Here is a 26,478-nt window from a genome sequence, read left to right as displayed (position 1 = left end):
GAATAAAACTGCTACTACTACTACTACTACTACTACTACCACTACTTCTATAATGGTACATAAAACACACAGCTCATTTTTTTTGGAACTACTAGTTTAACTTACAGATTAAGTGACCCTTGACTCCAAAAACTGGCTGTGGTTCTATCTTCCTATAAAAAGGAAAACAGTACTTTGAAAATAGAAAAATTATCTGCATTATTTGTCAAAATACGCAAATACTGGTTCTATATCAGTACAAAACACATGAGGCTCACTTTATTGGCACTACTCGTCTAATGTAAAGGTTAAGATACACTCAGGAGCCAAAACAAGATTGTGGCTCGGTTTTTGTATCCACATGGTGCAAGAAACAGTGTTACAATGTTATTTCCACAACTCACATGCAAACACACCGTCAGTCATAACCTCCAAGACGGGATAGAAATTTAATGTGGTGCATCATTTAATCTGCACACTTGCGTAATATGCAAGGATAACGACAAAAACAGTAATACTTTACCTCACCAAGCACCTTTTACAGGGAAGAAGATAATGCATCATGTATTACACAGAAATAATGTAATATATATTACTGACTGTTTAATGCAATTTTATTACGTTCGATCTTGGGCCTGCTTCATGCTATGTTACTGGTGCTAAGGGATAAAATCTTCATAATCTAACATTTTAGAATTTTAAAGCAGATGTTCTTTGTAAGCAAAGTTTAGGTACCAGTGTTTTTATGAGGAGGAGAACACGCTTTTTAAGGACCAGCCATGAAAACCTCTCATCCCCAACTGTATGCATTAAATCATCAACATAACATCAAGAACGATGAAGGTGCGCAGCTCACAGTGGAAGAGGCGAATGCTTCTTGCTCGTGCATTTAGTGAAATATGATGTGCTTGGAGATTACAATAACAATTCCTTGATGCACATGTGCAGACAACACATCTCCTCTTGTCTGAGATCTTGCTAAGTCGGTTCGGTGAAATAAGACACTCTCGGAAGCCTCTCAACAATTCCTTGACTGTTCTTGTGTGGACTTCAACAAGTCTTGCAAGAGAGTTTAGTTCTCACATACAAAGTCATTGGTTTTGGTGGTGATCTGAACACCTTTACAGAAGTAAACGTGAAAATAATACAGTTGTTCAAGAAAAGCTGATTTACAGATTTTGCCCTCAAAACACAGTACAGAATCAATTTGATTTTGTTAACACAGGTACATCTGTTAAAACTTAGTTAGATTTCACATATGCACTCAAATTGTAATAACTTTTTGCATGCATGAGATGAGCTCACAAGAAGTGTTGAAGGTGAATAATGGGTGAACATCCTCCGAAGTGACTTAATGGAAGTCAGGAACAGCGAGAAACTAGTAATCTTGACTAGGTTTCTGCTGATTACGCTATTAAGGCTTGAATGTGCTCAACTGTAATAGATAATGAGATATGCTTCAAGGAGCCTAGACACTTTTTGAAATCCTATTTTCTAATTTTTGAGAACAGATCAAAGAAAATCAATCAATTGCTTACAATATATCTTTCACTTGGTTGCGAATTTCTTCTGCCTGTATCAGACGAATCAAAAGAAATGTATATCATTTTCTTAATACTTTTCGATATTACTGGATGTTCGTGTACTGCGTATCATAAGCCTATTGTAGGGTGTTGACACTATCTTTGTTATTTTCATTCAAAAAACAGATAGCTGACCAATGGACTGTTCACAGTTCTCACTGCTTAACAGTGCAATATCCAGCAGGAAGAATGAACGTGTAAAATTTGTCAGTATCAGAAACAAGCAAAAGGTGCCTTTTGTAACGTATGCAGGCACTGAGTGCATGCTGAAACCAATTGTGTCACAAGAAATCATAGCTGAAATTGTGGTTCATATTCTGTGAAAGTTCAATTATGTACGCCATTCATTGTAGCCTGTTATTTTCATTGTAGATGCAATAATGAATATTCAGATTTCAAATTACACAGAGGTAGTGTTCCTATGAAGTAGTTCACAAATAAGCTAAATTTCATTGCCAAGGCTCTGAATGAAGTCTTCAGCAACGCAAAATAGAAAGAATGGGTATAAGTTGCAAAGAAGAACAAGGTTTTCAGTCAGCGAAGCTTTGTTGTATTTCCTATGAAGAATTTCAGGAAGATGAAATAAAAGATAGAGATCACTGTATCTTTACTGCTGCGTGTAAAGGAACTTCACGTGCTGGTTACAATTTGAACTATAGACCTAGTTATACAATACCCATTTCATTTCACAAATTGAGCAATTATGATGTTCCATTTTTTAATACAAACATAGATGAAGATGTGATGATAATCAGTGACATAGAAATAAAAGTATTCTGGGATATGCTAATTGTTATCATCGAACATGAAGGAGTATAAATCAGCTTTGAGAAACATTGTAATTCACCAAAAAAGATATTGTGATGTAAGATTCAAGGATATAGACTCGTTTACTTTTTAGCGTGTTCTTTAGAAAAGAAAGGATCATATTTAAAAACAGAAGATCTTAGTGCAATAAGAAAAATTTTTTTCCAAATGAAACAGAGTTTCATCATGAGATTTTATATATCTCTGGTCCCTTTAGATCTAAGTTCTCTTTAATGGAATCCAGCATCGTTTGCACTCACGCTGGAGGCGGGCAGACATATTTTATTTGCTGTTTCTTGCCTGGCTATCTCAATGGACACGCGAGCCACCACCATAAGGAAGAAAAACCAGTCCTTCATCGCACATGTGAAGAGTGTAGCACCTTTCTTCAGTAGAGGGCTATGGATGTCAGTGTCTCTGATCCATCTACAGTGATGTTGTAGCGCCATCCTTTGGTACCTGTGTTGTTCTAGCGAGGAATATATTGGCGTGTCACTGCATCAAATGTCAGTAAGCACCTGAAGATAACGAGCAGCCATCTTGAAATATTATGCAACTGTCACAACATTATGTGACGTCATACTCATCAACCATTGAAGCAGTTACTATGTCAGGAAATTCTCAGACAGCAAAAACTATATTATTTGCGGAGGTATGTTCCATCTATGCATCTAATTGAAGGCAGTTCATATAACGCCATACACGTTTCGCTTCTTTTATTTGTGAACCATCTTCAGTGGCCTGTAATATACATATAATAAATTAATGTGTTATGTGGTAGTTACAATATGTTACTATGTTATATGTTCTCATGTTTTTTTCTTGTTTGTCAGGTTGGAATCAGCCTTTGTAGCACCAATTTCGTGATGTGAAATCATCGTTCGGTGTTATGATTTTCAGTTCTCTTAGCCCATGTGTACGATCCTGAAGATGTGTTCATTAGTCTCCATGCTCCAGTTGGCTGATCTCTGGCGGTCTTTCACCCATATTTGTTTCAATACATCACATACATCACTTTGACTTTACACTTTGTGTTGAACATGTGCATGTTTACAGTGTGTAGCATTGCCAAGTGGCATTGTGTGTTTTTATTTTGTTTGTGTTGTGTGTGTGTGTGTGTGTGTGTGTGTGTGTGTGTTTGTTGTGTATTTTGTTGTGTGTAAATGTGTCGTTCTTTGTGGGAGCATTATATTTTTAAATGTATATTAGTATGTATGTGTGTTTGTGTGTGTGTGTGTGAGAGAGAGAGAGAGAGAGAGAGAGAGAGAGAGGAAGGAGGGAGGAGAGAGAGAAAGAGAGAGAGAGAGAGAAAAAGGATAGACAGGAAGGTTCTGTAATCTCTGATTATATTTCAGCTCTCTGTTTGTTATTGTTTTACTGGCTAATATGATCAGGGAGTTAATGCTTGTATGGGTTTAGTCATTAAGTACAATCTTTTTCATAACAAGGGCTCTTTGTATGTGAAAATTTTCTTGATATGTCACGAGCTTTTTGTTGACATTACTCACTCTGTGTTCCATGTTGAATTGTTCACATTTGAATTGTTCACATTCATGTTTTATCAACTGTTTTACGAAGATCGTATAATGGTTCTTTTCATATTTCCAACTTCTTATATGTCCTCTATATCTAGTTTTGAAGTTCCTACTTGTGAACCCCAGATATAGTGATTCATATTCTTGGCACTCTGACTGGTGTATACCTGTTCCTTGATATTTATCTGGTCTCTCTGTTGTTTTTAAATGTGATTGGAGTGTGTTTCTTGTTCTGTAAGCAATGTGTAATTCCAGTTTGTTTAATATATTTGCTATCTTGTATGTTGCTTTGTCTTTGTAGGTTAAATTGTTCCTTTTTTCTGTTAGCTGTGTCATTGTGTTTCTGTTTTGTGTTTCTGTGTGTGCTGCAGTGTCTTTAGTGTTGTGTTCTCTGCTTGTTTTCATTTTTCTTTGCTTCTATTTTAATATTTTGGTTTGACTTTTTTTTACTATGAGGGTGCTGTAACCATTGTTTGTGGCATTGAGTGGAATATTATTTAGTCTGTGTAACATCTGTTTTGGGGCCACTAACTTCTGATTTTGCAGGTGGTTGGATGAAGGATGTATAATTGTGTTTGTGGCAGTTGGCTTTCTGAAGATGCCAAATGTGTGTTTATTGTGGTCTCTTGTTATATCCAAAAAAATCTATTTGCTTTATATTTCTTTTGCCATGGTGAATTGAATATTTGCATATATATTGTTTATGCCTGTATTAAGTTTGCCAGTTTTCTCTGTTGGTTCATCAACCATACAGATTATGTCATCCACATATCAGTACCAGTAAATAATTTTCTATCCTTTCTTTGGGGTGACTGTATCAAAGAGTGTGTTTTCTACATCTACATCTACATTTATACTCCGCAAGCCACCCAACGGTGTGTAGCGGAGGTCACTTTACGTGCCACTGTCATTACCTCCCTTTTCTGTTCCAGTCGCGTATGGTTCGCGGGAAGAACGACTGTCTGAAAGCCTCCGTGCGCGCTCGAATCTCTCTAATTTTACATTCGTGATCTCCTCGGGAGGTATAAGTATGGGGAAGTAATATATTCGATACCTCATCCAGAAACGCACCCTCTCGAAACCTGGCGAGCAAGCTACACCACGATGCAGAGCGCCTCTCTTGCAGAGTGTGCCACTTGAGTTTGCTAAACATCTTCATAACGCTATCACAGTTACCAAATAACCCTGTGACGAAACGCGCCGCTCTTCTTTGGATCTTCTCTATCTCCTTCGTCAACCCAATCTGCTATGGATCGCACACTGATGAGCAATACTCAAGTATAAGTCGAACAAGTGTTTTGAAAGCCACCTCCTTTGTTGATGGACTACATTTTCTAAGGACTCACCCAATGAATCTCAACCTGGTACCCGCCTTACCAACAATTAATTTTATATGATCACTCCACTTCAAATCGTTCCGCACGCATACTCCCAGATATTTTACAGAAGTAACTGCTACCAGTGTTTGTTCCGCTATCATATAATCATACAATAAAGGATCCTTCTTTCTATGTATTCGCAATACATTACATTTGTCTATGTTAAGGGTCAGTTGCCACTCCCTGCACCAAGTGTCTATCCGCTGCAGATCTTCCTGAATTTCGCTACAATTTTCTGTGTGGTTGATGAATATGTTTGCCAATGTTCCTGATATTGGGAATCCCATTGGAAGCCCATCTACATATAAGTAAAGTTCTTTTTCAAATTAGAAGTAATTTTAGGGTGCATTGCTTTGATGGTTTTAGTTATGTTGGCTGCAGGTAGTGTTTTGTATGCCAGTAAGTATTCTTCAATTAGTTTTATTGTGTCTGCAGTGGATGTTGAGGTGTACATGTTCTCTACATCAAAAGAGATGAATGATGCTGTTTGTGTCTTTTATTTGTTTTATAAGTTCATTTGTGTCTTTCACTGTTCTGCTGTTCTTCATGTTAAAATGTTGCATTATGATTTTGTTCATGTGTTTTGCCACATGGTTAGATGGTGCATTCATGAAATTAATAATAGGCCTGAACAGATTAAGGTGTTTGTGGACCTTGGGTTGGCTTCTGAGTGATGGTGCTTTTTGGTTCTTCTCTGTCATGTATTGTTTTTATTTATACTTTAGTATATGTCTAATGTCATTGAGGCTGTTTATTTTGTATGTCTGGGAAAGTACTGTTGGATCAGATTTGAGTTTTGTGATATTGTTAGAGGAGATGAAATCTCTAGTTTTTTTCCATATACTGTTCTGTGTAATGCTGTTCCCTTTATCAGCTCTTGTGAGTGTGATGTTGTTCGCTTCTACTTTTCCTTTCTTTTTGGTGCTGTTTTCTGTTTTGCTCTTTCTTTGAGATGGTGATGATGTTGCTTATTTCTTTCTTCACAAGTTCTTGTGTAAGCCCCATATTTGCAGTGTTATTTTCTTGTTTCTCTTCGTCTGTCAGCATGATTTCTGTTTCTATAATCAGATTTTCTATGTAGTGGTTATCTATTTTTGTACTGATGCTTCTCTAATAGCTGTGTTTCTTTCTCCATTAATTCTGTATCTGTGAGATTTATTAGTTTTGGGTGAAATTTTGATGGTGGGTGTGTTGTACTTTGTTGGGATTTTGTTTCTGGTTATTTTTGCTAGTGAGTGTTCTGATTTTTCGTTTGTATTTGTTCTGTGTGTATTGCAGTGTTCTTGCTGCAATGTGTTCAATACGCACACACACACACACACACACACACACACACAAATATCGATTAAAAAAATCAGGCTCCCACAAAGAACGACACACATATTCACACACACATATACAAATACCCACACACAGACACATACACAAAACAAATGGAAAAAAATCAAACCACACACACAACACAAACAAAAGTCAAAAGGTAAACATACAGCTACAGTTGGCAATACTACACACTGTAAACCGACACATGTTCAACACAAAATGTAAAGTCAAGTAATGCATGTGGTGTGTTGAAACATATATACGTTGAAAAACTCTGGAAATTGGCCAACTGGAACATGGAGAATAATGAATACATCCCCAGGATCACACACATGGGCTAACAGTGTTGATAATCGTAAGTAACACCGAACGATGATTTCAGATCACTAAATTTGTGTTACAAAAGTTGATTCTAACTTGCCAAACAAGAGAAAAATATGACAGAATGTAACATAATAACATATTGTAACTACCACATAATAAATTTATTATGTGTATATAAAGAAACATGTGTTACAGGCCACTGAAGATGCTTCACAACTAAAGGAAGCGAAAATTGTACAGCAATAAATAAACTGCCTTCAATTAGTTGCATAGATGGCACATTCCTCCACGAATTTTGAAAGAACTAAGGAATGATGGAAAACAGAAAAAGACTATATTACTCACTAAAGAAATTTAAAACAATGGTTGCATCATAAATTGGAATTTAAAAAAAGGTTTATAAAATTTTATCATTTAACAACCTCCCTAGGTGAAACTATACATTGAGGTAAATGCACAGAAAAGGGCGAATACAATTATGATTTCAAAAAATGGCTCTGAGCACTATGCAACTTAACGTCTAAGGTCATCAGTCACCTAGAACTTAGAACTAATTAAACCTAACCAACCTAAGGACGTCACACACATCCATGCCCGAGGCAGGATTCGAACCTGCGAGCATAGCGGTAGCTCGGCTCCAGACTGTAGCGCCTAGAATCGCACGGTCACTCCAGCCGGCAATGATTTCAGGAAGAATTTTTGAAACATATGAATAACTGCATATTTGGTAAAATGATGAAGAAAAGTGTATACTTAAGGAAAATCTTATTGCTATTTCATTGAATAAACTTGATGTTGTGTTTGATTAACTAACAGAAATTGGAATAATTATTTTAGACAATTCAAGGATTCATCCTGTTGACATTCCCTATGGCTAGATATTCAAAAATTTTCCATAACATATGTTAAACTGTGTTATACTGAACCTAATAGTTTATTTTATCATATTAACCTCCAAATATTCATGATGATACCAATAATGACATCCCTACCCGGTCTGATACCTCAGGTTTCCTAGAAGACATCAAACAGAACATCTCACTTCTAAACAAAAAGAAAACAGTATTAGTGAAAGACGAGTTAAATAGGGAACCTCTGGTCGAATTTACTGGGCTGAAAGCTAAACACGAGGACCCACATTGCTGGGAAACAGCGGGCCTCCCCCTCAAAAGTCGACTCGTATCCCTGATGGCTTTGACGCTGTTTTACGTCCAGAAAACAGGTACTGCCAAAGCCCGCCTCTAATCAAGCTGCACGTGCGACTTTCTTCTCTCAATCGACTGCTCGTAGCAAGTGAGTCTACTGCAGCGCCCCTGGCTGATTATTTCTGTACTGAGACTCCCTTATCAAATGCATTCAGTTTAGTGTGGACGTCGGAGCAAAAATTACGTGTGTTGCCAGTGTTGCGTGTTGTGAAAGTGAGGTTATGATGGAACATCCTTCTTAAAACAGTTGGGTTATTGTAACGGCATTAACTGGATGGGAAATGAATCGTAACTTTATCTACGGCCTGTACTTCAGTTTATAGCCTATGGAACTTACATGCTAGATGCTCATAGTTGTTACACAGAAACTTCAAAAGTAACTTTAAGAAATCATACGTCTGACTGTAATGTGCAGTGAGTATTTCTTGTTGTTACAGAGCTGCTGTGTCGTTTGTTTGCCGACAGGGATATTTATTGGAACCCTCGTATCCATGGCGGTGACGGGCGTTCTGTGCGAGACCGTCGGTGGCTGGCCGCTTCCCTTCTACGTTTTCGGAGGCGTCGGACTACTGTGGTGCGTGCCTTGGTTCTTCCAGGCTGCAGATTCGCCGTCGCAGCACCCGTACATCGACCCAGCCGAACGCAACTACATCAAGGCTACAATACGGTCAGCTGCTAAGGTAACATACCCATTCACTAGCTCTTCCTGTGCCACAAAATAATGACCTTGTAAATTTACTGTAATTTCCCTGTTGTGACGGTCTGCAGGTGTCCCATACGGCCTCTGCTAGCTGAAAGTTGTGAGAGGTTTACCATACTATTTTTTTAAATCACATTTGCGATTTCGCATAAAAATACCTCAAACTTGTCAGCCGCTTTACTACAGTTGTGGTGCTGTCTCTACCAAAGACAAAGTTTAAAGTTGATCAGACATGCTCCTCATTTTTGAATTTTACTATTATTTGTATTTTTCTTGTTATAATCGTCAGACACATTGTCATAGAGTCGTCATAACCTAGTAAGCTGAACACCGTCAACAAGATAGTGCTTGCCATGTATAAGCTACCACTCCAACGCTGACTTGAAAATGTAAATGTTCGTAGCAACCTAAGAGACATTTTATTACGCCATCGCTTTTTCAGTAACAGACACTGACCACCGAGAAACAGAGAGAATTGTCACTGAACTCACTGCCAGGAGACGTGGTGTTCAAGTCGTCATCTGTGTTTTGTGCGTTGGGTAAATAAGAGGCAAAATCCTTAATGGTACCACTGAGAATGTTACAATCGATTTCCTTCCTTGTCCCTAAAAAATCCGAACTTGGGCTCTTTACCTAACCACCCCGTCGTCAACAGTACCTCAAAAATCAATCTCTATCCTGTGCATCTTAAAAATATATATCACTAAATGAGTAATTTATATAAGTTTTAATTGTTAGGCTTTTTCATGATGGTAGGAAATTTCACCTGCTGGTTTTAAAAATCAATGGTTATAAAATGTTAATTTAAATTAGCTTCTAAATGGGACCAATATGGAGAAACATGAAGATAATATTTTTAATTTTTCCAGAATACAATTTTGAGCATTATGCCGTCATTTTCATAGAGTACAGTTTGTATTATGCTCCTGCTATTTAAATCTATAAATCTATTTAACCTATTTTTATACAAAACATTTTAATATTAAAGTTGATATTTAAATTGATATAAATTATTTTTATGCATGTGTTTGTTTTTGATTCTTTTAACTGCGTTCTGTGGTATTTTTCCTGCTGAAACTGTTTTGGCAGTTGAACATAAATTAGAATTTTTTATGATACAGTATGGGATTATTGCAGATTTTTGCGTTAATCAATTACCATTCAATCCATCATTTCTACTGGGTCATTATTTCATTTTATTTCACGATAAATCTTAATCAGACAAGAACTAGGACTTAAAAGCGTAAATAAACAGATTAAGGAGGTTAAAAATAAATGTTGAGATCATGTCAGAAGTATGAATAAAAATAGAATGCCTACGACAATAATTAGATATCCACCAACAGGAAAAGGTCAGTGGACAGACCAAAAAACCTTGGAGAGATGGAACAGAAACAAAGCAGAGATAATATAGGAACTCAACAAGAGGTTGTAACAGACAAATGTCTAACTTTTAAAGAATGTAGATGTTTTATATTAGAAATGTTTTAAGTATAAAAAAGAGATTACTTGAAGAAAAGAGTTTTAAATGACGTCTTTCCAGTTGGCCAATAGCGCATTTCTTGATGTGGTCTGATTAGGAACGTAGGAAGTTTCACGTGTATGCTTCTTCAGTATGACAGCGAAAAGTAACCTGGAAGCACTAGTAAAGTGGTCTATTAACATACGATCAGCAACAAGTCATACACTGGCAGTTTAATTGGAGTGCCCTCCGCCACACACCGCTGGGTGGCTCCTCCTCCTCCCCCCCCCCCCCCCCCCCCAGCTCAGGCAATATGGCATAGGATATTGTGTCTTCGCGATGTGTGCTACGTTCATTTCGACGGCAACGTAAAACCTTTCTTATAGGATTGGTCTTATATTCAAGAAAACTGTGGCTCAAATCGCCTTCCAGTCATCGATATTTATATTTTCCGTGGTTAACCTGAATCGATTGCGGTCAAGGGTGAGAAGGTCCGTTTGAAAATGACCCATTCTTCCCCATTGTCCACATCGAGCTTGTGTTCTTTCTTTAGTGGCCTCGTCGTCGATGGGGCATTGAACCCAACTCTTTCATCGAACCCTTACCATACACTGCTCTACCCCAGCTCCAAACACAGATCCTAGATGAGCTGTCCGGCTGCGCTATCATAATGCGTCAGCAAATCAGCCACAGGGAACTGTCCTTGTCAAATATTGTAATATTGTACATAATCGGTAATTACGCAATTGAACCAGAAAACATATGGAAATGGAATATTTGAGTTTAACTTCCCGTCGGCAAAGTGGTCATTAGAGATGAACAGGAGCTTGATTAGGGAAGGATGAGGAAGGAAATCAGCCGTGTCCCTTGACAATCACAGCTTCTGGGTTAGCCAGGGGCGATTTAGGGAAACCACGGGAAACCTAACTCTGGTTGGGCAGATGGGGATCAGAACCGCCATCTTCCCGAATGCGACTCCAGTGTGCTAACCACTGCCTCAGATAGCTCGGTGCATTAATCCAGATTTCATAAAATTGTTCAGTTACCCTTCAACTTTGGGAACTACGTGAACATTACTGAAGAGTATCAAGTTGACGGCGTTGCGTCTTTGGTGTTACAGAAGAACCTGCCTGTGCCATGGAAGAGCATTATGTCATCGCCGGCTGTCTGGGCTCTCGTCGCAATCATGGTTACTTTCGACTGGATCTTCTATCTGCTCATCACGTCGCTGCCGCAGTACATCGCTCAAGTCTTGCACTTCGATATCCGCAGCGTGAGTCACATAACAGTGCTTCTTCCATAACTGAAAGAGTAATCTACAGTAATACAGATTTTTTTGCTGTAGTGTTTCATTTCCGCAAGATGATCGCTGTTTGTTATGAATAATGCTAATATACTGTGCATGTGCGTACACAGAAATTTACCCATGCGGACTCTAGAATGGTGTTTCTTGTGTAACACATTTGGTGAGTTTCGGTGTATGTCACTGGTACCACACAGTCTATTTTCGAAAGTACTATCATATGGCATATCGAGTGAGATTTGTGACTGGGCTGAGGATTTTCTGGTGAGGAGGACGCTGCTTACTCTTTCTATAGAGATTCATCGACAGATTTTGAAGTTAAATCGGTTGTGCCCCAGGAAATGTATTAGAATACTTGCTGTTCATTTGGTATATTAATGATCTTGCAGATAATATTAATAATAAGCTCAAACTTTTTGCAGATAATGCAGTTATCTATAATGAAGTAGGCGAGAATGTTGTACCTGAAGATTAGTGTACCTAGGAACACACGATGTTTTGTGCTCGGTGTTTCAATCTAGTGACTAATTTTAGAATCACACGAAGGAATGCGTTCTAGAAACCGCCATAAGCAGTTTCCAGCAATTTCTTCTGTTTTGTTGTAGTGAGATGTGAGATTGCGTCTTGTGCAGCGATTGTAAATAATACGAGTTCTACATATTTAAGTGTTGTATAAAATATTAAAGCTACTCGGAGGAAACTTAATTGTTCAGTTACAACGCTTTAGGGTGTGGAAAATTCTGTATATTTTTAAAACTAGTTACATAATGTGTGGACGGTTAAACTATACTTCGTCGGTCGTACACCAACTTGTACCTTAAAAAGACAGAAGATTTTCTACCGTGGGACACGTTAAATTCCAAAATGAACTAAGTATCATTGCACTCTTAACAATTTTACGCGCCTCGAAAATGGAATTTGTGTTGGTTCCTAATAGCTACTTTTTCAAAATTTCTTAACTTAAACTGGTTTTTGATAATATTTCTCCTTAATTTGGTTTCGCTTCCTGATTATTGGTGTGTTGCGGAGCAGCAATGTAATATGGAGATAACCAAATACATTATTGACAAGATCTTCTCGAGTGCAACGCACAGACACAAAGTACCTCAAAGTGAATGCTATCATTTCAGTAAAATCACTTGTGCACCTACGTAGTTCCCAGTATTAATCACCATATTATCGATGGCTTTATACACTGTAGGGCAAGTACGCTTTCTCCTTCTACTACAACGTGCCATCTTATGTGAGAACGGTCCAATGCTGTTGCACGAGCGGCTGCACGAAGACTGACTCCGTCCTACCAAAATCATTATTTATATACGAAATACTGTTGCATCCTTGAACCCCAGGTTCTATATACGTCTATTACATGGCTTGCTAGAGGCAAAAGTCTGCAAACAGTTCCAAGATATAGCAATCTCCCCTACTGTTGAAAATAGCTGCACAAATACTGTCAAAGTGATGTAATGACTGGCAACTCACTTAAAATATTCAGAAATGTAAGGCATACGGGTGGCGCAAAACAGGTCTTAGAAAGTTCTTGCCTACTACGACGTAATATCGGATGATATATTCTAGTTATAATATTTATGCTACAGCAGACAACCTCAGATTTAATACAAAATGTTGTCAAAGTGGTTCCCTTCTGCAGAAATAAGTGTTTAGAACCCCGAACTTAATTCTGTGACGACTTTCTGAAGAATATATAGACATACATTACTGAACTGGCAAAAACTCATCTTTCATTGAAACCTGGCGCTTGGTGAGCTAACATGGCGGCGTCAGGAGGTTTCTGCGTGGTACTACTACGATTTTCTGAAACGAAATGTTGTAAGCTTTACGAGGCGGTCCACACTAGTTCAGCAACTGAGCAAATATTTGTGTACTAGTTGAATTCTACATCTACATACATACTCTGCAATCCACCATACGGTACGTGGCGGAGGGTAATATAACACTTACACTGTAGAATCCTCTTATAAGAAGGACATCAAGGTACATACACACGCGTTTAAAGCATATTGTAGATTTCGTAAGAATGCTCAAATGAATAAAGACGTACTTGTAATCAACGACAATCAGCACCTTTCGTAACAAGCATACTATTTGAAAGAAAGCCTAAGTTGATCAGAATTGGTGAAAAACACATGATTAAGCTACGTCTCTTAACACTAAATTTACTAAACATAAACTATTTAAACACTGCCGATATTTCAAATAATGCAAACTGTAATGTAATTTTTAAGCTTATATACAGTACAAATGCAAAAGTACGTAAGATGTTTCTGGTTATGCTTGCACTGGTACGTCTACCTTTCCTTGTGTCTTCCGTCTGCTGTCCGAAAAATTACAGCCAAACACAACGGATGTATTGACCACTATGTCAAAACTCTGTATGGTAACGTAGTTATACCAGTTTATTCCCATTTCTTACTCTATTTTGTCAGTAAACAAACAACTTGGCTCTCGCCGCCATATTGCGATCAGTTATACTGTATACGGTATTGCCCATGAAGGTAAAAAAAAGAAGGGAGTTGTCATTACGTCACAAATTTGAAGCCGATGTCCGCCTACTTTTATATTCCAAAACATTAGGTTCATCGCATTTATTACTTCCATGGTTCACCACGATGATACTTCCCTGTGACGTTACCCTGACTTGCTTGTGCTCAGTTTCGAATGTTCGGGATATTTATTGATTTCATTATAGTATCCCAAATAGCATCTGGTGCTCTGATTGTGTAGAGACGTAGTTTTTACATCGAAAGTGTCAGCTTGCGTCGTTTGCGGGTGTGGTAATCGATCCGATCGTAACTTAAGTTTAAACGATGATTATGATGATATTCATCCCCCCCATGAACCATGGACCTTGGCGTTGGTGGGGAGGCTTGCGTGCCTCAACGATACAGGTAGCCGTACCGTAGGTGCAACCACAACGGAGGGGTATCTGTGGAGGGGCCAGACAAACGTATGGTTTCTGAATAGGGGCAGCAGTCTTTTCAGTAGTTGCAGGGGCAACAGTCTGGATGATTGACTGATCTGGCCTTGTAACATTAACCAAAACGGCCTTGCTGTTGTTGTGCTGCGAACGGCTGAAAGCAAGGGGAAACTACAGCCGTAATTTTTCCCGAGGGCATGCAGCTTTACTGTATGGTTAAATGATGATGGCGTCCTCTTGGGTAAAATATTCCGGAGGTAAAATAGTCCCCCATTCGGATCTCCGGGCGGGGACTACTCAGGAGGACGTCGTTATCAGGAGAAAGAAAACTGCCATTCTACGGATCGGAGCGTGGAATGTCAGATCCCTTAATCGGGCAGGTAGGTTAGAAAATTTAAAAAGGGAAATGGATAGGTTAAAGTTAGATATAGTGGGAATTAGTGAAGTTCGATGGCAGGAGGAACAAGACTTCTGGACAAGTGAATACAGGGTTATAAATACACAATGAAATAGGGCTAATGCAGGAGTAGGTTTAATAATGAATAAAAAATAGGAGTGCGGCTAAGCTACTACAAACAGCATAGTGAACGTATTATAGTGGCCAAGATAGACACGAAGCCCATGCCTACTACAGTAGTACAAGTTTATATGCCAACTAGCTCTGCAGATGACGAAGAAATTGAAGAAATGTATGATGAGATAAAAGAAATTAATCAGGTAGTGAAGGGAGACGAAAATTTAATAGTCATGGGTGACTGGAATTCGACAGTAGGAAAAGAGAGAGAAGGAAACATAGTAGGTGAATATGGATTGGGGCTAAGAAATGAAAGAGGAAGCCGTCTGTTAGAATTTTGCACAGAGCATAACTTAATCATAGCTAACACTTGGTACAAGAATCATAAAAGAAGGTTGTATACATGGAAGAATCCTGGAGATACTAAAAGGTATCAGATAGACTATATAATGGTAAGACAGAGATTTAGGAACCAGGTTTTAAACTGTAGGACATTTCCAGGGGCAGATGTGGACTCTGACCACAATCTATTGGTTATGAACTGTAGATTAAAACTGAAGAAATTGCAAAAAGGTGGGAATTTAAGGAGATTTGACCTGGATAAACTGACTAAGCCAGAGGTTGTACAGAGTTTCAAGGACAGCATAAGGGAACAATTGACAGGAATGGTTGAAAGAAATACAGTAGAAGAAGAACGGGTAGCTCTAAGGGATGAAGTAGTGAAGGCAGCAGAGGATCAAGTAGGTAAAAAGACGAAGGGTAGTATAAATCCTTGGGTAACAGAAGAAATATTGAATTTAGTGGATGAAAGGAGAAAATATAAAAATACAATAAATGAAGCAGGCAAAAAGGAATACAAACGTCTCAAGAATGAGATGGACAGGAAGTGCAAAATGGCTAAGCAGGGATGGCTAGAGGACAAATCTAAGGATGTAGAGGCTTATCTCACCAGGGGTAAGATAGATACAGCCTACAGGAAAATTAAAGAGACCTTTGGAGAAAAGAGAGCCACTTGTATGAGTATCAAGAGCTCAGATGGAAACCCAGTTCTAAGCAAAGAGGGGAAAGCAGAAAGGTGGAAGGAGTATATAGAGGGTCTACACAAGGGCGATGTACTTGAGGACAATATGATGGAAATGGAAGAGGATGTAGATGAAGACGAAATGGGAGATACGATACTGCGTGAAGAGTTTGACAGAGCACTGAAATACCTGAGTCGAAACAAGGCCCTGGGAGTAGACAACATTCCATTAGAACTACTGACGGCCTTGGGAGAGCCAGCCCTGACAAAACTCTACCATCTGGTGAGCATGATGTACGAGACAGGCGAAATACCCTCAGACTTCAAGAAGAATATAATAATTCCAATCCCAAAGAAAGCAGGTGTTGACAGATGTGAAAATTATCGAACTATCAGTTTAATAAGTCACAGCTGCAAAATACTAACGCGAATTATTTTAGACGAATGGACAAACTGGTAGAAGCCGACCTCGGGGAAGATCAGTTTGGATTCCGTAGAAAAGTTGGAACACGTGAGGCAATACTGTCCTTACGACTTATCTTAGAAGAAACATTAAGGAAAGGCAAACCTACGTTTCTAGCATTTGTAGACTTAGAGAAAGCTTTTGACAATGTTGACTGGAATACTCTCTTTCAAATTCTAAAGGTGGCAGGGGTAAAATACAGGGAGCGAAAGGCTATTTACAATTTGTACAGAAATCAGATGACAGTTATAAGATTCGAGGGGCATGAAAGGGAAGCAGTGGTTGGGAATGGAGTGAGACAGGGTTGTAGCCTCTCCCCGATGTTATTCAATCTGTATATTGAGCAAGCAGTAAAGGAAACAAAAGAAAAATTTGGAGTAGGTATTAAAATCCATGGAGAAGAAATAAAAACTTTGAGGTTCGCTGATGACATTGTAATTCTGTCAGAGACAGCAAAGGATTTGGAAGAGCAGTTGAACGCAATGGACAGTGTCTTGAAAGGAGGATATAAGATGAACATCAACAAAAGCAAAACGAGGATAATGGAATACAGTCGAATTGAGTCGGGTGATGCTGAGGGAATTAGATTAGGAAATGAGATACTTAAAGTAGTAAAGGAGTTTTGCTATTTGGGGAGCAAAATAACTGATGATGGTCGAAGTAGAGAGGATATAAAATGTAGACTGGCAATGGCAAGGAAAGCGTTTCTTAAGAAGAGAAATTTGTTAACATCGAGTATAGATTTAAGTGTCAGGAAGTCGTTTCTGAAAGTATTTGTATGGGGTGTAGCCATGTATGGAAGTGAAACATGGACAATAAATAGTTTGTACAAGAAGAGAATAGAAGCTTTCGAAATGTGGTGCTACAAAAGAATGTTGAAGATTAGGTGGGTAGATCACGTAACTAATGAGGAGGTATTGAATAGGATTGGGGAGAAGAGAAGTTTGTGGCACAACTTGACTAGAAGGAAGGATCGGTTGGTAGGACATGTCCTGAGGCATCAAGGGATCACAAATTTAGCATTGGAGGGCAGCGTGGAGGGTAAAAATCGTAGTGGGAGACCAAGAGATGAATACACTAAGCAGATTCAGAAGGATGTAGGTTGCAGTAGGTACTGGGAGATGAAGGAGCGTGCACAGGAGAGAGTAGCATCGAGAGCTGCATCAAACCAGTCTCAGGACTGAAGACCACAACAACATGATGATATTTGGAGCTTATGGGCGCTCAACAGTGAGGTCGTCAGCGCCCTAACACTTCTTAAGACAAACGAATGTGGTTAAAAATCTCGAACATCGTTCCACACTCATGCACTCGAATCGAGCACCCAATCACTCTACCTTACATGCTCTAAAACAAATGAGAAAGGGTGAAAATAGCTATACATAAGATTAAAACAAAAGTAAACGACAAAGGAGCTAAAAGAAAGGCCCAGGCAAAAGTAACTTGCTGAACAATTACAAAAATATGGGTGAGCCAGTCACCCTGTCAACACATTAAAACTATCGCCCTAAAATCTTGGGAAAATGTTCGTCAATTCCCAAAACTTTACAACTCTAATCATGTTCGTTTGAACATTACTAAAAAGAGAGGGGAGATATTCGGTAAATCGGCTACGGCCTGCTGGTCGGAAAATAAAACTCACGCACAGGTATCTGTAAGCCATAAGCATCACACATTGCACGGTTCTCTGGCCGGAGCAAGAAGCCAAGTTTCATACGGCTGCTAGGGTTTAAGGGATTCAGATTTAATTCGTAGTTGGAGCCTTTCAAGCTATTTTTTCTTCTGTATACACAAATTTTGCTTGCGTTGTTTACTTTTATTGTAGTGCACTTACTGTATTTCTGTCATTTAACGTTAGATTTCTTATCGACCAAATACGCAGTTCTGTTTCATTGACATTTCAATAATCGTTCTCGTTGTTGACATACACAAGATACGATAGCATGCCTTGCTTCTTTCTCATTGCACACTTTTATGGGCTAACAAAGAAGGCGTACGGAAGTCTTTTTTACAAACTTGGGCATTAAAATGTTGAGCCTACGAGTTAAAAGCTGAAAATGTGACAAACAAGAAGCAGCACCAGTAAGTTCGGTGTTGAGCTTCACGGATTACGAAAGCATCCTTTTCGCATCACATCCGTCTCTTCTTGGTTATCCAAAATTTGTCAACGAAAAACAAGTTACATTAATGAGGCCAAAAGTGTCGTATTACTAGAGCAAAAACGCATTCGAGAATAGAAAAAAATTCGAAATTGCCTTAGTGACACTACGTTGTTCTCGTAAGCACTGTAATTTTTAGTGTTTAAACCAGCTGTTGTGTGCACATGACAGAAATAATGAACAAGAAGCAACTGTAAACAGTAGTCTGCTAATGTTTTGGATTGTTTAAAATGGCGGCAGGCCCCGCCCACTCTGGCTTGAAAACAACATACAGCTTAAGTCTATAGTGCCATCTCCTTTCTTTTCTTACCTCCATGGCGCCATCTCCTTTGTTGTTTAACGTCCGTGGTATAGCAAGTCTAAAGCAATGTATGTCTACGGAAGAATATCATTTTCTGCTGCACGAATATCTCTAAAAATTGCAGTACGAAGATCCTGGAATGTTGCAGGGAATCTTTGAGATTCTGTCTTTTCGAGAGCCACATAATAAATTATCTTACGGGTTAAGATCGAGACTATGGGGGCGCAGTTCAACACCATTTCCAAGGAATGGTAAGGTGTCTAGGTCGTCGATCTGGTATCTAAACGTCGCTTGAAGAAAAGGAAGACGTCTGCAGTACGGCGTGGACGTGAGTCATTCTGTATGAACCAGCAGTTCCACTGCATTCGGCGGCCTCGTGCAGCCAGTACTAATTCATGATGCAAGACTTGCTTGTATTTTTCTTCTGTGCAGATTTCTCAACAAATTTGGGCCTAATAATGCATTGTGCACAAATTTCTCACCAAACAGTGACTTTTTGTGGATAAAGTGGAGCATTGGCGTGAACGTGTGGGTTCGAGGTACCGCTGTTCCAATGGTGCAAATGGCTCTGAGGACTATGGGACTTAACTTCTGAGGTCATCAGTCCCCTAGAACTTAGAACTACTTAAACCTAACTAAACTAAGGACATCACACACAACCATGCCCGAGGCAGGATTCAAACCTGCGACCGTAGCGGTCGCGCGGTTCCAGACTGTAGCGTCTATAACCGCTCGGCCACTTCGGTCGGCTGTTGTTCCAATGTTAGTGCTTCCATTCTGGAATGTGATTTGAGAAATTAGTGTGTGAGCTATAGCATTTTCAAAGGTACAGTACAACAATATCACAAGGAGAATCATTTATGGCATGTAATTAAACTACTGTAGACAGTACTTTCTACCACATATTTCGCGCCACTCTATGGTATACTATGACTACTATAAAATAGGTGCCAGACTGCGGTTCATTGGTAGAATACAAGGGAAATGCAATAAGTCTACAATGGAGATGGCATACAAATGATTTGTACGATCCATCCTAGAATATTGTTCCAGTTTGTGGCACCCGGTCCAAATATGATTGACAGGGGATGTTGAAGCGATACAAAGTAGGGCAGCACGGATTGTCATAGATTTGTTTGATCCGTGGGAGAGCATCAGTAAGATCCTGCTAGAACTTAACTGGTAGACGCTTGAAGATAGACGCCAACTATCCCCTGAAAGCTTACTTCGTAAGTTTCTAGAAACGCTATAAGTGATGAATCCAGGAATATACTACAACGCCTTACAATTGAACACCATCTGCCATGCAATTCACTGTGGTTTTCAGAGTATAGCTCTAAATGTAGATGTACTTGTGGGTATATGGTGTGAGGTGTGACAAAACTGCTGTAGAATGACGATATTGTGGATGATTATTTTTCTGAATAAATGACGCTTGGAGTCTTAATCCTTCATATTACACAATGACGAATTCGGAAACAAGTTATTTTACTTGACTTTTGAAACTACAATGAAGATGACATTACAGTCTCAACACTTCGGCGTGCTGGTCACAGCATGTGCGACACGAACTGCTATTTGATGATCAGACTTTCTTATTACTACAATAATATGACGCATAGACTCTTAGTTTAGTCGAGAAGTACGTTGTCAATAACACTCTGTATTCCTGCTTTTCCGCAGAATGGGATCATATCAGCCATTCCTCACATCACTGGTGGCGTTGGCAGTTTGGCATTTGTGTGGCTTACTGACTTCCTGCTCCGGAAAGAATGCATGTCCAAAATGTGCAGTTTCCGCCTAGTAAATGGGTTCGGTAAGTGCTGGCTGACTAAAATTTCAAATCTTACATTAGTAACAACTTACATCGATATTCGGAACTGCGCAGATGTATGCATAAGACAGTAAATTTTCTATTGTAACTAACATTTTACTTTCTCTATTACTCCTGCTGCGTAGAGTTAATTATATTTCAGATGGCTAGCAGCCACTATTACAAACAAGAAGACAGCCTAAGGAGGGCGGGATAAGAAATACATTTAGTTAACGCTGACAGGTGGCACTGCCTGACAAAGTTGTGCTGCTGAACTTACTACCGCGAGGTGGCAAAAACAACTCCATAATTATTTTTTCCTTGGAAAACAGGTAAAGTAGTGAGTTCGACAAAACGAGGGTGAAAAGTAAATTTGGGTTTAAGGCCTTGTCGAAGATAAGGTAATTAACGACGGAGCATAAGCTCGACGAGATTAAGGATGGGGAAGAAAATCGGCCGTGACCATTGAACGCAACAATATGGGCAGCTAGAGCAATCTAGAGACATAAAAGAAGACCTAAGTTTGGATGTCCACACGGAGAATTGAAACGCCGTCTTCTCGAATGCGATGCCAGTGTCTCACAACTGCACCACTTCGCTCACTTTGGCTTTACGACAGTCTCTGTGACGTTACCGAGATAATAGGTTTTTTGCTCTTTAGTGTAGATAGTTCTACCCCATCATTACGAGACTCTGTGGAGTATGGAAAATCAGAAGAGGAACCAGTGATAGATAGAAGCTTTAAGTTAGTACGCAATGACTGCCAGGAGGATACAGAGGAAGACATCCATGTTCGAGTCCCGGTCTGGCACTTCGCTTTTACTTGGCTGTTTTCAACTCAGCGATGGTTTAGGGGTTATTGCTGTACACCTTGTCTTTAATATAGCCCCACAAAAAGGAGTCGCATGTGTTCAGATCTGGAGAATATGGTGGTCAATCGCAGCCCATGCCAGTGGCCTCTGGGTACCCCAGAGCCAGAATACTGTCCCCAGAGTGCTTCTCCAGGACATCAAACACTCTCCTGCTTCGATGGGGTCGAGCTCCGTCTTGCATGTACCACATCCTGTCGAAACCAGGGTCACTTTGGATAATGGGGATGAAATGATCTTCCAAAACCTTCACTTACCGTTCGGTAGCCACCGTGCCATCAAGGAATGATGATGATGAGGTCCCATACTCCGAGCAGCATAGGGGACGAGGCGGGAGATCCGCACCGCCGTCTAGGTAAGGTCCTAGCGGAAGTGGTTTGCTATTGCTTTCCTCCGACCGTCAATTTGGTTACTCAATCTCTAAAGAAGGAGTGTTGCAAAAGATCTTTTCGAATATAAAATATCAGCCTAATTTTTTTAGTAAGTGCTGCTTATCAATTAATCTTTAAAATGAACAAATGCTTGGGCATTTATGAATGTTGGGCATTTTCTCAGCCATTTATCCTTAGAATCTGCCCACACTTATAAATGCCCAGGCATTTTACACCACTACCTGTTATTATTGTTCCATCCTCCTTCCCAGCCCTGTGTCAGCTGTTTCGTTCTGCCAACGAGTATTTGTGTCACACCGTACACACTAACCACACCTCCTTCATCAATATCATAAGCTAACTTTATTATTGATCAATCGTCTGCTGACCAGTCAATATCTCCACATCTGATCCTATTTGTGCTGCTGCCATACATTTCTTCTTCCTCAAATATTTCTACTTGTGCAGGTTATTCATGAAGCCTCTTCAATTGTTCTCTTTTTTCTCACAGTCTACCATTCAGCATTTCCTCCCATTCTAGTACTCTCAGATTCACATCATCCGTCACTTGGCCTCTCCATCTTGTTTGAGGTCTTCTCCCAGGTCCCATCCATTCCAGGGTTCTTCTTGGTAGTCTTTCTTTTCCCTTTTTGTTAAATCAGATAAACCATTTCACCCAGTTCCTCTCCACACTTCCTTTTAGGGGGATCGATCTGAGGTGCATTTAGTGTCATTTCACTTTTTATACCGTCCTTTCTCATCCCACACAGAATCCCTTGTAGAAAGAACACCTTTGTCACTTGTATTCAGTTCAGATATTTGTTTGTCCAGATACAACATTCTGGTCCATGGGTCAAAATTAGTAGATGATTTGTATATCAAGATCTTTGCTTTGCCAGGAATTTTGCAGTTCCTAATTGTGCCTGATATACAATAATAAAATTCTGGGCAGTTTTCTATCCTTTCCGAAATTTGTTCTGTGATGTTTCCTTTCTTGATTAAATTACTTCCTTTATATTTGAAGGCATCTACTTCCCTAATAAGTTTTCCATTACAACTTACAACGTTAATATTTTTTATTTCCCCTGCTAGTTTTCATTACCTCACTTTTTGTGAAATTTACTTTTATGCCTGTTTTCTCCATTACCCTCAGACAGGTATTTAACAGTTCTTACAGTTTCTGCTCATTGTCTTCACATATAATCATATCATACATATACGCTAAGATTTCCATATCCTCTGGTGTTGACCTGTGGCAAACTTTCCTTATGATGTTATCTGTGACTATATTGAAGAATGTTGGTGAGGGGACACTTCCTTATCAAATCCCTCAGTTTGCTCTAAGAACGTACAAAGGAAATTGCTTAACACACTATTATAAAGACTGACATTTATGAAATATGTTATATTCATTCGTGTAACTATTATCATCACTTCTTCCCTCGAACCGATTATTCCGTGACAGGACATTATACACCACACAGTCACCCAGTGAAGGTGAGGAGACTTCCCGATTGCGAAATGCGGATTCTCAGTACCTCAAATGCCCCAATTTTGCTTATTGACGAACCAATCCAAATGAAAGTGTGCTTCGTCGCTAAACCAAACCATACAGCGCATACCAATTCGCATCATGCTGCCAACCGTACGGTTTGAACATCCTAACACAAACCATTCAGAAGTTATGACGATTTTATTTCACATATTTCAATAAATATCACCCTGTATTTCTGTTATATGTGTGGTGTCTGTCCTTTCGGACATATCAGAAAGAAGACACCACACATACAACAGTAATGTAGACAAACCATCTTCTCTGCACTGTCATATAGAATTAGTTCGCGCCCGCAGATCAACAATCCACTTAACAGATTTCCAAATCAGGCTGCTGCTGTGTCAGCGACTTCAATTAGAAGAAACAAATTCGCAATTACGAATACGATTAGATTTCATTAGCACAATTGATTAGTGACATATGAAAAATTGTACTGGACTGAGAAACGAACCCATATTTCCCGCATTATGCTAGCAGACGCCTTGACAACTTTGAGTATCTGAGCTCGTATCCTGGACCGACCCAAATCCCTATTTTTTGCAGTGTGTCCACGACCTGCAGTAGTACAGTTGCTGTGATTCGCGCACAGGGAGAGACTTATTTAGTATTGCCGCAGCCTGTCGTGGCATTCTGAGTTTTTAAAATTTACTATGCAGTGTCCTTCAGAAAGGCTTGTTTGGGCCAACCTGTGACCTGAACGTCTACATGTAACGTAATGCATGTAGATACATGAAGATGTCCAGTACCATTCGACTATGCAGTGCCGTCCAAACATGGATGCATGTCTAAAGGACATTGCACAGTACACCGTAAAAATACAGTACCACTTCAATGGATTGCATTCATATATTGAAGTCTGCCGTGTCATAAATGGCTGTCTATATTGAGCACCTGTCATGTGACTTACAAACATGGAGAGATGCCTTATCCACCGATGTGCATGCATTCTATATCTAGTTGTTCTCCCACAGTAATTTTCTGAAACGCCAGAGATACTTACGAATAATACTATATAAGTAAAGTATCCTCCAGGCGACGTTTATGGCTCTTTGAAGCATTTGGTAGACAGGGAAGCTCCGTTACTAGAAACCTATTATCACCTGTAAGATATCCATCGGAGGGACGCTTGGTGAAAACTCTGTGACCTGGACGTCTACATGTATTGCAATGCGTGGAAATACAAGAAAATGTCCATTGCCATTTGACTCTGTGAACTGTCTCAATCGTCAGGTTACTAGAAATGCGCGTTAGGATTTATCTGAGATGAAATAGCCACATAAATTAATCGTCGGAAAGAGGAGTCTTGGACTAATATTTATCGACAGAATCCGCTTTCAGAACCCTCCTGCGACCAATTCTTGAGTGGTGTTTGTTCATCTGTCAAAATTTTGGCTTGAGCAATGGTGCACCAACTATTCTTCATCCTACGCAACGTCTACGAATGAAATATGAAGGTGTGAAATTGATTTTGGTATAATCTGTTCCTCCCCCTCCTGAATACCAGTGTGCATGTACTGTATTTGAAGGGTCTCCTCTTCATATGCCTCGCAGAATTGCCTGTCTTAATCACGAATTTGACCTAGAAAAATTGCCCTTCCCTTTTCACACTTTCTTCATGAACTCTGCTAATCTTTTCTGCCCCCCCAGTAATCAGGTACAAACTGTCATTATTGTATTTCCAACTATCTCTTACAACAAAAAGTGCAACGCAAATTTGCGTCTTTGTTGTATTCAACATAACTTTTATTTCTTATTTCATTATTTCCCTGACGGGCGTCTGCTCCACAGTCTGCTGGTTAATAAGACAAAGTTGAAGTTGAGAAAAAAAGCTAATTTTTTGATATAAAAGGGTAATGTGATGTGACGATGATTGACTGTGGTGGTAACGGTGATGGAGATGGCGTTGTGGTGTCCTTAAGTCTTTTGACGTTGTAGCTGCTGTGGCTCTACACTCTAAACGGAACGCTAATACCTGTGCCATCCAGAAGTTGATGATGCTACTGCAAATTCTGGATACGTTGATTAGGTCTGCACGGACTGTCCTCGTGTATCATGATTTTTCAGGAATACTGAACAACTAAACTGGAACCAAAATAGCTTCTGTAAGCACAGATCGTATGAACTCACTTTGCTTCGTTATAGGCCGTAAATGGAGCTCACTTGATACCATACGTCTAGGCGTCCATAAAAGCTTCGACACAATTCCAGACCATCGCCTAATAAACAAAATACTTACGGAACATACGAAGAGATATTCAATTAGACTGAAACAGTCATAATGATGACCTGCCTAATAAATTTTGTAGAAGTGTGGCGCTATTCGTAGGGAGGCAACAGCCTCGAACACTTATTACGAAATGGAGAGAGATTTGCAGACGATCAGTGTTTGATGGAAATTTATTTCCATATTCAGTGGTATTCCGAGCTATCTGTTCTAGAACCCACACACAAGAAAAAATGTTGGACTTTTTTCAGTCATCAGTCTTATGACTGACCGTTGCTCGCCACGAATTAATCTTCTGTGCCAACCTTTCCATTACAGAGTAGCAGTTGAAGCCCATGTCCTCAATTACTTGCTGGATGTATTCCAGTTTCTGTCTTCCTTTATAGTTTCTACCCTCTACGGCTCCCTCTGGTACCATGGAAGTTATTCTCTGATGTCTTAACAGACGTTCTATCTTCTTGTCACTATTTCTTCTCGATGTTTTCCATACATTCCTTTCCTTGCCGATTCTGCGGATGACCTCCTCATTCCTTACCTTACCAGTCCACCTCATTTGCAATATTATTCTGTAGCACCACACCTCAACTGATTCGATTCTCTTCTTTTCCGGTTTTCGCACAATCCTTGCTTCACTACCATACAATGCTGTG

The 26,478-nt window shown here is 39.5% G+C and overlaps 1 protein-coding gene across 1 annotated transcript in view; it reads left to right on the top strand.

Moving 5' to 3' along the window:
• Positions 1-26,478, top strand: part of LOC124607213 (sialin-like) — a 123,004-nt gene that overhangs the window by 51,318 nt on the left and 45,208 nt on the right. The window contains exons 5-7 of the mRNA XM_047139483.1: positions 8,601-8,815; positions 11,418-11,570; positions 20,680-20,812. Coding sequence (XP_046995439.1) covers positions 8,601-8,815; positions 11,418-11,570; positions 20,680-20,812 — 501 coding nt within the window. The remainder of the gene's footprint in view (positions 1-8,600; positions 8,816-11,417; positions 11,571-20,679; positions 20,813-26,478) is intronic.

The sequence above is a fragment of the Schistocerca americana genome, chromosome 3, assembly GCF_021461395.2.
Source record: "Schistocerca americana isolate TAMUIC-IGC-003095 chromosome 3, iqSchAmer2.1, whole genome shotgun sequence".
Taxonomy (NCBI): Eukaryota; Metazoa; Arthropoda; class Insecta; order Orthoptera; family Acrididae; genus Schistocerca; species Schistocerca americana.
Note: the sequence above shows the minus strand (reverse complement) of the source record. Positions and strands in the feature narration are given on the sequence as shown.